This window comes from Dioscorea cayenensis, chromosome 5 (assembly GCF_009730915.1).
Source record: "Dioscorea cayenensis subsp. rotundata cultivar TDr96_F1 chromosome 5, TDr96_F1_v2_PseudoChromosome.rev07_lg8_w22 25.fasta, whole genome shotgun sequence".
Lineage (NCBI taxonomy): Eukaryota > Viridiplantae > Streptophyta > Magnoliopsida > Dioscoreales > Dioscoreaceae > Dioscorea > Dioscorea cayenensis.
The window spans coordinates 32,229,858-32,244,375 of record NC_052475.1 but is presented as its reverse complement, the minus strand read 5'-3'; the positions used below and the strand labels follow the sequence as shown (position 1 = coordinate 32,244,375).

Genomic DNA, 14,518 nt, shown 5'->3' with positions numbered 1-14,518 from the left:
GTTTAAATTCCACAAGACATACATGCATACAAAACTTAAAAACTAGTTATAAGAATATTCGCAAGATTTTTTTATTTTTTTCCCCAAGAAATATGTTAAAACCACACTATATGGAATAAAAAAAAAACAGCTGCTAATGGGGTAAAAAGGAAAACACGGAATGACGAAATCACTATATTTCTCAAGTTATTAGTTTTTCCTAAAAAATGAAAATAAAAATAAAAATGTTTTACAGCTTTTACTTTCGGCACAGCACTCAAGATTTGATGGCTTGGAAGAAAATTTGCCTTCCAATGCAAAGAAAAAGAAGGCCTATATGCATAGCCTGAAAACAAATATTGGACTCTGAAAATCAATGTAATTGTGTGATCCATCCAATGAATTGACATAAATATCCTCCCGAGGCTCCTCACTCACCCCACTTTGTGCTGCATACTCGAGTGCCATCTCGTAATCAACCTGGTTGTTAATCAGGAAAACATCCCATTAGTATATACTCAGCATTGAATCTGTCTTTCAATCTTGTTTGGATTAAAAGAAAATAGAGAAAGAGAAAAGAAAACACTAGGAAAATTCATGTTCTCAAATAATGGCAGGGAAACAATACTAGGACATTTGTCTTAATGTGTGCTTCCTTTCAGGCACTTTCCATAGATTCATTTCTAACCTACCACTCCCAAATGGTAAAGGGCAGTCATCTGAAGTTTTATAATTTGGTATGGACACCCTTTCAGTTTTTTGTTGAAAGTCACATCATTTAAGGATAATTACCTGCTCAACATGTTGAGTTAGACGGTCTCTAAGACTGATTTCTGTGATCTCCTGCGATGACACTTTTTCTAAAAGTTCATTGTCCTCTGCCTCATAACAGTGCCGCTTTGTTTCTTTGTTTTGTGAAATTTTTTCTAGTATATCATATATTGCATTTGAAGCATCCGGAATATACCTGTAGTACAACAGCAACATAACAGCATTAGCTAAGATGGAGCACGAGGATTTTGCACATACCCCTTGAAGTTCATTAGCTAACTACCTAACATTTGGACTGGCATCAAGAGATGGTTCGTAAATGGCTGAATTTTTGAAGAATTTAGAGGAGTACAAAACCCAAAATGGGAATTATTTGCACATTTCGGCACAATTAATTCCTCTAAATTTCAAAACACTCGGTCAGGTAATCAAGCAAATACTTTTCAGCACATGGGACATTTTTGTTCAAGTTGAAATAGATGCAAAAGACACCATCAACATATTGGATAATGTATTGATAAGCACTAAAACTGATCAGTTATATCTTGTAGGAATAAGCACATCTTAAAACAGGAATGAATTTAAAGACAAGCACTACCACAGGTCTCTGGTCACAATTTGGCAGAAGAATTCCTTGTAACATAATCATTGACCTCACCTGGTTAGGTTGCGCTTCCTCTCTTGTCTTTCACGAGCTTGAAGTTTCTTTACTATCTTAGATTTTAGCTGAACACAGCACTGCTGAATAGCAGTCTGCAGAAGATGGAGTAAAGTGAAAGCTCAGACATTGTCATAAAACTATCAATCAATTATGATTATAATAGACGCAAAAATTCATGTTACCTTAACAGCAAAAGATATTTCAGTAATATCATCTCCAATATATTCTTTTCCAGTTCCCTTGAACGGTATCTTTGTGCTCACAATGCTCACAAACACCCCAATTTTATCTTGCATAAGATTAATTTTGTAGCTACTCCAACTGGAAAAGGGAAATTTTGGAGGTGAGAAACTTCCGTATGCATAAGAGGGTTTACAATTTTTCTTGAATAGAGATTCCGAGTTTACTTGATCCTCTTGAGAGCTGTCCTCGTCACAACATCAGCACCCTGCTCAAATAGCAGGGGTATACGGTTTGCAAAACGGAAAACATTTAGACCCTACAAATGGAAAGGAAGGGATGGTAGTATCTTAATTTAGCCATTTGATTATTGACAAATATATTAGGCGTATATTTCATACAGCAATTCCTAGTAATATGGTACTTGAAAACACAAACAATAATGAACACAATTGCCTAAATCCCAATTGAACTTTGTTGGGAAACAAGGATTCAGATATGCACATGTGGAACCCATGAAATGCTATTAACAGGCTTTCAACAAATGGTTAGATACATTTCAAGCATCCGACACATCATCTTAACCAACAGTTAATTATAGTGCAAGTAAAGTAAATTTCAACTCATAGTTGATGCAAGCAGGATACTGTGCACTAAAAACACTTCTTCGTACTAATTTCTTGGAAATGCTACGAATCTTGATTCAGCTTACAATACCTATTTTATTCTTACTGTGCAGTAAGCAAAGTGATTTGATCAGTAGATCTACAAATTCAGTTCCTCATGTTCATTCATCAACAATAAAATGCAGGCAGGCACATAAAGATATAAGATGAGAAGAGCAAACTTAAAGAACTTGTACTTGCTTAACATCCTTTCCACCCAAGCTAATTCCAGCTTCAACAATGAATGGATGGCCTTCAAATATTTGGGGGCTAAAACATAAAAGTGAAGCAATAAAATAAAAAGCAAAAGATTTGTTAGAGATGTGAAAGAGAATGTTGCATCTATAATCAACCAAAAAAGCACTTAGATATAGGTGTGTTTCAAAAAAATTTTCTCATAAAATACAATAATTACTTCAAGCATTCCACACAAGTAAAAAGTCCAACCTGCCTGCATAAGTGGCAACCATGTCTGGCTGTAATTCCTTTATAATTCCTAGGCGAAGGTTATATTCTCCTGCAGGACTCAGACACTGTATGAAAGAAGAATATGAGAAAACAAATGGCCAACAAATTAAGAATAATCTGACAATGTTGAAATAAATAAAACAGCAAACCCTGCATACATCTCCACTCGGATCATCAAATTTTAGCCTGACGAAACAATTGGTGTATTCGAACTATTTGCTGGGATGTGAGACTTTTGACAGACATAGTAGGACTAAAATCTGGACCCATTTCCCCTGCAAATTGAAATGCATCCCATAGTAAGCACCATATTTTCAGTCAAAGATGTGTATTTGTTATCCAAGACACAAAACTTAATTAAATAGATCAGTTATCCATCAAAAGCACCAGAGTGGAGAAGTCTTCCTCAAGAACCAATAGAGCCATTGGCATTTGCGCTTCAATGCTTACCAATTAAACGTTCAGCAAAAGTTTTGCTGATTTTCACAAATTCATGCTGAAGGAACTGCAGAAGATTCTGCTTTGAAGTTTCCGAAATAAGCCGCTTGATAAGTAGTAAATCGACCGCAGAAGGATGATGCTTTGTTTCAAGCGGAACTGAGGGCATTACATCAGTTCTTCGTGCAAAGAGTACAGTCACATTTTTTCTGTGATGAAAAGATGATAAAAGATAAAACATTTTGGGAATGAATGGAAAATCACAATAATGTGTCAAAGAGAAACTCACTCCCCCATGTCTGAAATAAATTTGAAGAGAAACTGAGCATAAGGGGTGATGACAGCCATCTGACGCATGTAATGAAGTATCTTTGACTGCATGTATTGAAGGAAAAACCATCAGTAGAAGATCAATGTAGTGAAAATGTAATAATACTTGAAATAGTTTCAGTGAGAAAATTTTAAGCTTATATTATAAAACGTAGGAAATAAATGGGTACTACTCACACGGTAAGTTGTCCAGTTACCCTCAATGACCACTTGAATTTCCGCTCCATGCCATTTATCCTTGTTTTCTCGTTTTTCATGTAAATGAACATGTGGAATGTTTCTGAGTACCAGCCAGATGTACCAATATCAGTCAAAGAAGGCTGCAGATATTTCATATCCATGGTTATAGCAATAACTGAGAAACCATAAAACTGAACTGATGTCTAACATCTAGTACATAATTTTTGAAACATACTTGTGGATATCAATATCCAGTTTACAGAATGATTTAAAATTCTGTCCCCTCATAGATGATGCAATTTCAATTGGCAATCCAGTGCTCATCTTGGACCAAATCAATGCCTGCAGTACTCCACTATAAGTAAAATCTCTCGCTAATTCGCAAATGTGGGACCAAAGAGAACAAAAATAAATGTCATTTTGTATCATTCATCTAATAGTCTTATTTACACACCCACATACAAAAACGTGCAACCGTTTGTTATCTGGCCAAAGAAATCAAGCAGAGAGCAAAAATCATTACTAGACATTGTAGTGTGGTTCAATACAAAAAACAAAGTGAAAAAACCAAACTTAAGTTGGCAACAACTCTGCATTGGCAGTTGAAGCATACCATTTTAGCACCAAGCCCAAACTTTCCCCGAGTTTGTTTCAAACCATACTTTGTGCCAGAAAGAACTGGATAAATTCAAGCAAATGTGAGAATTCTTCAAGCCCATACCAACCATGACTAAATAACAAACATAAAACCATGCCAAGGCACAAGATAAACATCTACTCTTAACTTGATAACAAAAGAAAGACAACAAACCTCGTCCAAACATATTTGGAATCTCATCATGTGGCATTCCTCTTCCATTATCCTAAAGGAAGAATAATCACTATAATTACTAAAAGGATAAATACTAAATTGAGATCAAAAGTTGCTTATGAATCATCAATTAGTCATTTAAAAATGTTCCTAAAGTTTTTCCTAAAACACAATTAGCAGAGTAATAATTATCACCTTGCATGTGACCCTGTAAAACGAGGCCTCGCCTCGACCTTTCACACCCTTTACACTAGCAGGTTCCTTCATCTTCTTCCCAAGGGCAGCCTTTTTTGCCTGAGTTTCTTGAATACGAGCTTCTTTTGCAAGGCGTTTCTACAAACAATGACAATTGAAAACCATAAAATTTACCTTTCAAACTCCATAAGTAAACTCCAGTACAAGGTCTATGCACAAAAAAAGCCAAAATAAATATATTTACTTATCAGGCAGCATAGATATCAGGAAAAACACAACAAGAATACCTCACGAGCCTTGGCAGACTCGAAGTCATCATAGAGCTCTTCATCAACCCGTTCTCGATCAATGAGACCAATCATCATATTGAACTTACTCTTGCTGATCTCTTCTCTGTTTATACATAATGCAACCCAAAAATCAAAAGAAGGTAAAACCTCGCAAAGATCCAAGCATTCCAAATGAACAAGACCAAGTACATTGTTATCTCAATCACTGGCAACTCAGATATGGACTCAGCCGAATCCAGGGAGTTCTCAACGAGTTCTCTTACTGTGGTATACAACGACTTCCCCGGCTAAAAGAGATCACAAGAATTTAGATTAAAAAAAAACAAGAAATCACAGTCAATTTCTAAACATATGAACACTGATCGAGCTCACATTGTCGAATCCGGCGATGTTCTTGTTCTCGGCGAAGAACTCGGCAGGTGATTCTGCGAGAACAGAACAATGAATACAAGTCATCAAGAGTGATCCAAGAGAAAGCAAGAGGATTGATTTTACTTTGTTTTAGAGAAGACTCCTTGGCCTTATGGGAAGTCTTCGGCCGGCCTCTCTTCGGATTCTTCGGTTCTGTGGGGCTCTCACTGCTGCCACCGGTATCCATGGAGGACTTGGCCAAGATCCGGCGCAGTGAAGCGTTAGCGGAGAGGGTGGGCTAAAGCTAGGGTTAGGGTTTTGAGAGCTTCGAGGTGGGGCTATGGCGGTTAGGGTTAGGAGCGAGTTGGAAATGGAGGGAAAGGGATGCTGGGAAGAGGTTTTAAGATTTAATCAAAGCCGTTAATCATGGTCAGAGAAATATCAACGGTGCATACTGTATCATTGTCTGAGGATGGTGTCTCGCGATCTGGATCGTTGATCGTGCTGTCAGCGTGAGGGAGTAACAAGAAATTTTGATCTTTTGAGGATTTTTACGCTAAAACCTTCCCATATTGTTTGCGTAGAACTCCCTGAAGTTTTCGATATTATTGCAATATTGAAAGTATGGAGAATATAGGGAAGGGTGTTTTCAAAAATCTAAAATTTTAAAAAATAAAAATAAATGTTTTGGACTTAACTGTAAATGTCCGAAGGATAAGCCTAAGCCCAGCTTCTTCTTCTTCTCTCCCGCTCTCCACCAAAACCCAATCGCTCTCCTTTTGAGAAGCCCTAATTTCTAAACAAAATGGTGGCAATTTCATCTCTCTTCACCCCCAATCTAGTGCAAAGCCCCACGAATCTCCTCAGAATTCCCAAATCATCTCGTTCCATCCCCGCTTTGGCCTCATTCCAGAGCTCACGTCCTCTGGATTCTTGCTCCTTTGCATGTAGACCTAGAATGAGGACCATGAGAATATTGGCTGTGTCTACGGAGGCTCCGCCGTCGGCGAGGAGGCTTTATGTCGGGAATATACCTCGGACAGTGACCAATGAGCAGCTGAGTAAGATCTTTGAGGAGCACGGGGCGGTTGAGAAGGCTGAGGTACTAAGTTTGGATGCTGAAAATTATGCTCATGATTCATGATTGATTTTGGAGATGCCAAGCATAAGATATCTAACGACCTCTCAAATTGCCAACTTTTCCACTGTTTACGAATTTCTGTTGTTGAATTTGCATTTATAGGTTGTCTGTCACTAACTTATGTATATTTCTTAGCTTAAATCTTGCTGGTGTTGATAGCTAGCACTTAGCCAGGGAGATGCGGATCAGCTTGGATGTGGTTAAGTTTTAATCTATGTGCATATATAGGTTGACAATTCTGCATGTTACCGAAAGCTTAATTCTATAATGTTGGGCTTAATCTGCAAACTATCTGTGAAAATCTGAAATTAGTGGCAGCTTGTGGCTTAGAGCAATATCCACGGACATCAGCTGCAATGTCTGTGCAATAGTGCGAATTAGCTTTTAGTGGACAACTTGCCGTCATTATCTGCTGAATTTATTGATAAAATAACAACTGCTTGTTTTAGCTTAAGTTGTGGTTTTGTTTGGTTTTACAGGTTATGCATGACAAATACTCTGGTAGGAGTCGCCGTTTTGCATTTGTCACAATGAGCACGGTTGAGGATGCAAATGCTGCCATTGAGAAGTTGAATGAAACAGTTAGTTTTTTTTCGTATCTCAGAAATCTTTTTTTTTTTCCTTCTATCATAATGTTATGTTTAAGTTCATAAAACCTCTGTCTCCGTTTGAATTGTTGAATGCTCATTGCGCTGTGCTATGTAACAGGAAATAGGAGGTCGGAAAATCAAAGTTAATATAACAGAAAAACCATTGGCAACTATTGATTTGTCAATCTCCCAAGATGATGAGTCTAAATTCATTGACAGCCCATACAAGGTTTATGTCGGTAATCTTGCAAAAACAGTGACCACTGAGTTACTTACTAAGTTCTTCTCTGAGAAGGGAAGGGCTCTTAGTGCAAAAGTGTCACGGGTGCCTGGAACATCAAAATCCAGTGGCTTTGGATTTGTTTCATTTTCGGCAGAAGAGGATGTTGAAGCTGCAATCTCCTCTTGTAACAATGTGGTAAGAATTTACACATTTTGATGCGAGCAACTAAACAAACTTGTGTGTAGCGCCTTGATTTCTTCTGTTTTTTCTTGTTCGCAGTCTTCTCTTTTTCTATAAGTTATGCGCAATGAACTACCATGTCCTGATTCCCAAAATCAATCCCTTTCTCTGCCTCACAAAACCAACCATTTTTACTTTCTTTTTTGGCTTCCTTTTATGCTGTGTGTATAATTTTACTTGTGTACTTAAAAAAAATTATCGAGATCTATGAGCCATGTAGTTCTTCAGGTTTTTTTTCTTTAAAGTGATTTTATCTATCGTTTTGCTCTGCCCCTTAAACTTCTACATTTCAATCAGGTACCGTCCTTATTTTGGATGTATGAACTTAAGCTAAAGTATCAGCTACCCATTATATGCTTCCAGAATTCTGACTTTCATTGTATTTGAGCTGCAAACATTTTATATATATGTGTGCTATTCACAGCTGTTTATGTTCTCCTGACATTTTTTTTGCTCTTTCAGCTATTGGAAGGCCAAAGAATTCGCGTCAACAAAGCATAGTTTGTAGATTGAAGGCCTTTACAGCAGGAGAACGCTGCATGTTTGCAACTCCATGATCAGTCATCTGATGGGAATTCCCAAGTCCTATCATCTCAAGGAACATTTTTTTTAGTGTCAATGAGGAATTTTGTATTTTTGTACTCACCCCTGAGTATTATTAATATCAATGTTTCAAATGTCGATCAAAACGCAAATGTGGAAATTCCTTCTGGAGTGTGTGATCGAGATTGTCATCCTTTCAACAGTTATCCGAAAAATTGTGATGTTGTGTAGTCTTGCATCCTGTGATTCACACTCTGAGTGAAATTAATCAGTTTGATCTCTTGAAAAATGCTAGGACAAGCGAGGAAGGTTGCCCGGAAATGTTGTGTACATCTTTATAAATGGCAACATTTTGCAGTGTTTTCTTCTACAACATAAACATAATCAGTGGGAAAATTACACATAAAGAGTGCTTGTAACATCTACAAATCAATTGAGCGCAGCTGAAAATTGCAGCAATACTACAATTTGGCAAGTTACAGCGTCATACAGCTTTTCTACAAAAATAATAACGAAAAACAAAGGATACACCGCAGTTTGCAATTCGGTTGACAACAGTACATTTTGCGAGAGAATCCAATTTACCAAATTCGCTTTTCATCACAATTCCCAGCATGCCCACTTCTGAATTTTCCCCTGCATGCATTGACAATCACCGGCAGAAGATCAATGAAACCTCTCAGTGACAATAAAAATCTCTACTTAGAGTCTTTGAGGTTCAATCTAACAAACACCTAAAATCTTTATTGCTATTTACCTATGGAGTGAAAAACCAAAGGCTGGAACCCAGATTTTTCACTCTTCCTCTTCCATTGACCCCAATGTAAATTGTGTTCCACTTTGCACAGCAGAAAGAAAAAAAAAATCTTTCCACGAAGATGGGGAGCATAAAAGATGCTCTAACTGGAGGGACTCATTTGAAGTATCTTCTCTGCTTGTTCTGGGAAGAAAGTAATAAATAGAAAGGCACCTGCAAAAGGAAAAACCGTGCAGAAGAATACCATTAAAACAAAACCAAAACTTATAAATCAAGAACACTGAAGACATTACATGAATATCATAAACATAATATTAAGGTGCATATAGCACCACTCTAGGGAGAAGGGGAAAACACATACATATGAGCACAGTTCCAAGTACAGCAGAGATTTTCCCTTGAATAGTAACAAGACCAGCCTTGCCAGCATTTTGCAGTTCGGTGGAACCTTCGGACTCAAACGATCCTGTATATAATAATTCACAGCAAACCTTGATTAGTATGTAAAAAAAGTTATTAATATGTGGAAATTAATAAACCCGGGAACAGACCTGGTTTTGCTGATTGAAGACCTGATGTAATACATGATAGATTCCGGTAACCAGCTACCTCCAGCTTATTAGCAGCTGCAGCAGACCTTGAGCAACAGACAACAAACAATCAATGAAGGAAAACCCAGTTGAATTCTCCAGCTAGAAAGGCACAAGGAGAGTGGAATTTTAATGTCTGGGTAAAAATTTTCATATTCTTTTTTTTTTCAAATTTTCATAGTCTTAAATTTTTAGGAATGGAATTTTTTTACATCCATTACAGTTGCCAAAGATCAAATAGAAAAATCAAAGACTATAACAATGACAAAGACTAACCTCAATCCTTCCTGGCAAACAATCAACAATTTACTATCATCAGAGAACTTCTCTTTGATGGTTCGAACAAAGTCAGGGTTAAGTTTTGTAAATGGCAGCCCAAAGAACAATCCTGAGAAGTTATTGTGTACAGTCCTCTTCACAATTGTACCTATATTATCCATAAAAATTTTGAATAACCCCATCAAAACAAAGAGAGAAACTACAAACAACCTAAAATAACACCAACCCGAAAAATCACATACCAAGGTCATTGTCCTGGTTTTCAATAAACAAAGGAACATGATGTGATGACTTTATATGAGCCCTTTCATACTGAGTCTTGTCTCTAACATCTAAAATGGTGTAGCCTTCCTCACTAACCAGCCTCTTTGCTTCATCGGCATTCACGAAGTTCACTTCAGCCCTAACAAGAGCAATTCTCCTTCGATACGATCTATGTACTCTGGTTGATAATCTATTGGTTCCAAATGCCTTCCAGGACAACCTAAAACGCAAAGAATTCATTCATGATGACCAACCATTTGTTCAATAAACAGCTCAAATTCATACCATGACATACTATACCAGAAATTCCTTGATTTCAATCTAACAAGTTTTGAATGAAAACAATTAAATGCCAGAAATGCATTCATACATATATTTTTTTCCCCATCAATTCAATTTCAAGCACATTCAAAGTATAAGCAGAAGCTAATTCCATGAGAAAGAAAACAAAGAAAAATCAAAGCATTTATGTAAAACAGAACAAACTAGAGTTACTGAGGAAGAGATTACCTCGGGGGAGATGCCACACAGAAGCCAAGAACAGCCATGGCGCGTCCTGAGGTAATTAGGGTTAGGGTTTGAAGAATTTTTATTTTTTATTTTTCTACTGGATTTTTCCATGGATGATCCAAGAAGTGCAAATGATGCCATGGCAACTGGCAAGGGGTCCAGTTAGTGTGGGGCCCGGAAATCAATTAAGCAAATAGCATTCTGCCACGTTTCATCTCAATGGATATATCCCTTCTAAAGTTCCAGAGTGGTCTGAAGTTCTGAACTTGGAGATTAATAACTAAATCATGTACATAAAATTAACAAAAGATAGTAAAATAATACTTCAGTCCTCAGATGAAAAAAATAAAAACGTGCACCGGCGGATGTCTGGCAAGATCTTTTTCATTCTGCACAGAATAAGGAAGGCACCATCAAAGATTTGGCAGGGGAAATTACTCCTATTCCAAGTGGTGACTTTGCTGTTGGTTGCATCTTGATTGATCAAATCAACTCGTATCTCTCTACCGATAGGAATGAGAAACGGTGGAAGTTAGCAACGAATGGTGTTTTTATAGTTAAAACCTTTTATAACTTCCTGAATGATGGTAGACTAAGATGTAATTGGACCCCCACAATCTTGGAAGATGTCCTAAAAATACTAACATGTTTAACTGGTTAGCACGTGATAATAAAATCTTGACTTTAGAAAACTTAGCACGGTGCCGGTGTAACCTTTTTCATTTCTCTACGTGTGTAATGTGTCATGCAACCATTGAATCGGCTAACCATCATCTCATGGAGTGCCCCGTGGCATCGCACATTTGGAATTTTTTTGGCGTTCTTTTGAGAAATTTTTTGGCCCCTTGGTCATTTTGGGACTTGTGGGGGCTTTGGAGAAATAGCATTAGAAAGCCACTCACTGCTTTCTGGGATCTGCTTGCACAGGCAATCACTTGGAACATTTGTCTTGAAAGAAACTCGTGCATTTGTACTTTTACTTGCCTGCCAACTGCTTCCATCATTTCAAAAATTATTCATATGATACTTCTGTGGTGTTCTACAGTCCCTTATTCGAAGAAGGCAAGATTGGAGGAGCCAATGGCGAAGGTCAAGTGCAGCCTTGAGTTTCTCTCATCTAGGGACTCCGTGATGAGTGTCACCCTCAAGCCCCAAATCCTGGTGAGTTCTAGTTGTGCTTAGTGTTCTTTCCCTAGGGAATCTTCTCCCCTAGGTTTGTTGTGTTTGGGTGTTGTAGGGGACCACCCTTGAAAGTAAAAGGAGAGAAAGGATGGTAAATGTTAAAGGTAAAGTAAAAGAATGTTAAATATTGTTTTTATTTGAATTGAAAGGAAAGGAAAGTAAGGATTTGTGTTAAAATTATTAAAATACCCTTTTAAGTCTTATATGTTATATAATGAAGTTTATGCATGATGTTTATTGTGTTTTCAATGTTGGCTATCCTAATTAAAAAAATATAAAATAATATTACTAAACTAAAATGCTTACATTTTGAAATATTAGCTCAATAATAAAGAGTATTACTTGTTTAATTCAAAAATAATAATAACTTAAAAAAACACTAATCATTGTTTCACTGGAAATAAATCAGAATACATGTACACAATGTTTTATCAAAGCAAAACAAAAATACTAATTGTTTCATTAAGTTAAAGCAAAAAATGCTTAGCATCAAGTGATGAATTATTGTTTGTCAATATGCATCCATCAACATCTACAAAAACAACAAAAATGATGTGATGATTTAAATAAATGTCTTAAAATTATTTATTACTAGCAAGAAAGAAGATGCTAATAACCTTTTGTTTAGATTTGTAATTCTTGATCATGACCCATCAACTTCAACAATAAAGACTTATCACGGTGACTAAGCTCCAAGCTTCACTTTGTTAGGGTCATCTCAAATAAACTATCATACTGATTGTTTCAAGAGTATTATTTTTATCTGTTTATTTTGTTGGCAGTCATTTATCTAAACGTATTTATTAAAAAAAATTATGATCAATCCACTTTTATCAAAGTAAGTAAATACTTAATTCAAAATTTTAAAACAAAACCAATATTTTATTTAAGTAACTTTTACATTTTGGATTGGGTAGAGATCCATGCCTTCTCACTCTTGCAAAGAAGTTGAGTCTTCTTTATTAGAGCGATTACTTAGAATATTTGGTTACATACAAATACTTGCAATTTTTTTTTATAACACAATTTCTGTATATTTTTAAATTATTGTTGAAATTATTCACATATTTTTGTCATAAATTATTATAGCACCCTGAGGTGAAAAGGGCAAAATTGAAAGACTCAATGGCAAAAGCATAGTTTCAAATTCTTAGGATTACATTTAAATCCAAGCAATCAAGAAGAGAGGACATCTTAGTAGGGAATATGTTTCCACGACTACTCCTCCTTCCCTTGTTGCTTCAAGTTGTTATTTTATTTCATGAGTCTATGAATTTAGCGCTTATTATTTTTATTCCTTCCCCCTATGATGCTTCCTATTGGTTTCCACCACTAATAAGCTGCCATAGTGTATATCTTCTTCAATGATTCATGTAGTTTATTTATTACCAATGATGTCTTCAATAATATGGATGAACTCATAAGGTAAATAGTAACGGGCAATATGAAAATACATTCAAACCATTGATATCAGATTTTTTTTTTGACGTGTCTATCTAGTGATTTGGTTCATTTATGAATTATTTTAAAAAAAAAGAAATAAAATGTTTCTCTATCAGATATATATCATAAAATCTAGACTACAATGACAATCTAACAATATGTCTCACATTTATTTTGTTGTCATCATTAATTGCTTCATCAATAAATACATTAATATGTCTATATATATATATATATATTTGGTGCTCATTGAGTGGTTGTATTGAAACAAATTTGTTTGTTTGTTCCATTCAACCAGACATGAGTTGTCATCTTCATGTGCTGAATTTTTTTTACGTAAATCCCTTTTAAATTTTTTAGACCACAATAAAAAGATGAAGTGGCCAAAGATAAAGACCCTTAAAATAAATAAATAAATAAATAAATAAAAGGTTTATTTATTTATTTATTTTTTTAGGTCAGAGATCCTAAACTCCTCTCTCGTCAACAAAAGCCTAACATTGATACAAAGAAATATCTATATCTACTGTTGTGGGTCACATTACTGTGCTGATTACTGTTTTTTTAATCCTTCTTCTTGATTTTTTTATTCTAGTTATACATTAAAATTTTATGTTAATAAAATTATGGTTTATTTATTTTTCTTTTAAAAAAAAAATCTTAGATCTTAAATATATATATTTTTAAGAAGGTGACAGTTGAGGATGTTTTTTTCTTTATTTTGACATAAAGAATAAAAAAAATTGTAATAGTTTTTTATATGTAATTAGATAATGACCAAACCCATTAAGTATAAAAAAAAAAAATCCAAATAAAATTTTCATTTTCTTTGCATTGTGAAAAATATTGGGAATTGTACCATGTTTTGCATGTTTGCTTTTGGAGAAGAAAGCCCAACTCTCTACAAACTCTCAATATTCTTAGATAGATATATATATGTACATATATACATACATATAACTCTCACCATCTCACTATATCAATCTCTCTCAATATGAAATCAATGAAAACACAAGGAGGAGGAGGAAGAAGACTTAATGGAGTTTGGAAATACAAAAATGTCCAAATGAATGCATGGTTTGGGTTTTCCATAGAGTGTGGGGTTGGCAATTGACCATGGATTGCATGTGGTTTGCAATGTTTCTTGTTGTTTTCCTGAAATAATGGGCAGCTCAGCAGAGCAGGGGTCAGTATGTCACACTCTTGAGTTATTAATTTCAAAAGATAAAAGGCTGAAATTTCCATCAGTTTTTGGTGGCAGAAAATGGCCTCACAGACTGTCTTGCCAGATGCCATTTTTGATGAGCTCTTCATCAAATAATGTGGATATATAGTAAATAAAAATATTGTATATATAATTTTAATGTTAGCAAAAACCAAAAATATCTGCACCAGTTTCAGTATTTTTTTTTAAAAAATTTGATTGTAACTCTGTGC

At 35.5% G+C, this 14,518-nt stretch overlaps 3 protein-coding genes across 3 annotated transcripts; 1 reads left to right on the top strand and 2 right to left on the bottom strand.

The window, feature by feature from the left end:
• Positions 1-161: 161 nt before the first annotated feature.
• On the bottom strand, positions 162-5,695 carry LOC120261487 (DNA topoisomerase 6 subunit B). The gene is given in 20 exon segments (XM_039269400.1): positions 162-459; positions 772-946; positions 1,409-1,503; positions 1,594-1,732; positions 1,819-1,910; positions 2,454-2,526; positions 2,704-2,789; positions 2,883-2,906; positions 2,908-2,999; positions 3,175-3,371; positions 3,452-3,537; positions 3,670-3,772; positions 3,908-4,014; positions 4,286-4,350; positions 4,484-4,535; positions 4,679-4,816; positions 4,966-5,071; positions 5,158-5,255; positions 5,341-5,393; positions 5,464-5,695. Coding segments are annotated over 20 exon segments (2,031 nt in total). The 5' UTR covers positions 5,567-5,695; the 3' UTR covers positions 162-312.
• A 349-nt stretch (positions 5,696-6,044) lies between these two features.
• LOC120261583 (30S ribosomal protein 2, chloroplastic) lies at positions 6,045-8,256 on the top strand. Its single transcript, XM_039269524.1, has 4 exons — positions 6,045-6,421; positions 6,940-7,041; positions 7,169-7,468; positions 7,976-8,256. Exons 1-4 carry the CDS (start codon positions 6,125-6,127, stop codon positions 8,012-8,014), a joined length of 738 nt encoding a protein of 245 aa, XP_039125458.1. The 5' UTR covers positions 6,045-6,124; the 3' UTR covers positions 8,015-8,256.
• A 158-nt stretch (positions 8,257-8,414) lies between these two features.
• LOC120261584 (rhodanese-like domain-containing protein 9, chloroplastic) lies at positions 8,415-10,601 on the bottom strand. The gene is made up of 7 exons (XM_039269525.1): positions 10,457-10,601; positions 9,925-10,166; positions 9,680-9,830; positions 9,365-9,450; positions 9,175-9,279; positions 8,814-9,026; positions 8,415-8,692 (listed from the first exon to the last, which is right to left on the bottom strand). The coding sequence occupies exons 1-6, from the start codon at positions 10,492-10,494 to the stop codon at positions 8,956-8,958; spliced, it is 693 nt and encodes a 230-aa protein (XP_039125459.1). The 5' UTR covers positions 10,495-10,601; the 3' UTR covers positions 8,415-8,692; positions 8,814-8,955.
• Positions 10,602-14,518: the final 3,917 nt, after the last annotated feature.

Coding starts and splice junctions, on each gene's coding strand:
- LOC120261583 (XM_039269524.1), top strand. CDS start 6,125: ATGGTGGCAATTTCATCTCTCTTCACCCCCAATCTAGTGCAAAGCCCC. Junction 6,422..6,939: donor GGGCGGTTGAGAAGGCTGAG/GTACTAAGTTTG, acceptor TTGGTTTTACAG/GTTATGCATGACAAATACTC. Junction 7,042..7,168: donor TTGAGAAGTTGAATGAAACA/GTTAGTTTTTTT, acceptor GCTATGTAACAG/GAAATAGGAGGTCGGAAAAT.
- LOC120261584 (XM_039269525.1), bottom strand. CDS start 10,494: ATGGCTGTTCTTGGCTTCTGTGTGGCATCTCCCCCGAG. Junction 9,280..9,364: donor TCTTCAATCAGCAAAACCAG/GTCTGTTCCCGG, acceptor TATTATATACAG/GATCGTTTGAGTCCGAAGGT. Junction 9,027..9,174: donor ACTTGGAACTGTGCTCATAT/GTATGTGTTTTC, acceptor TTCCTTTTGCAG/GTGCCTTTCTATTTATTACT.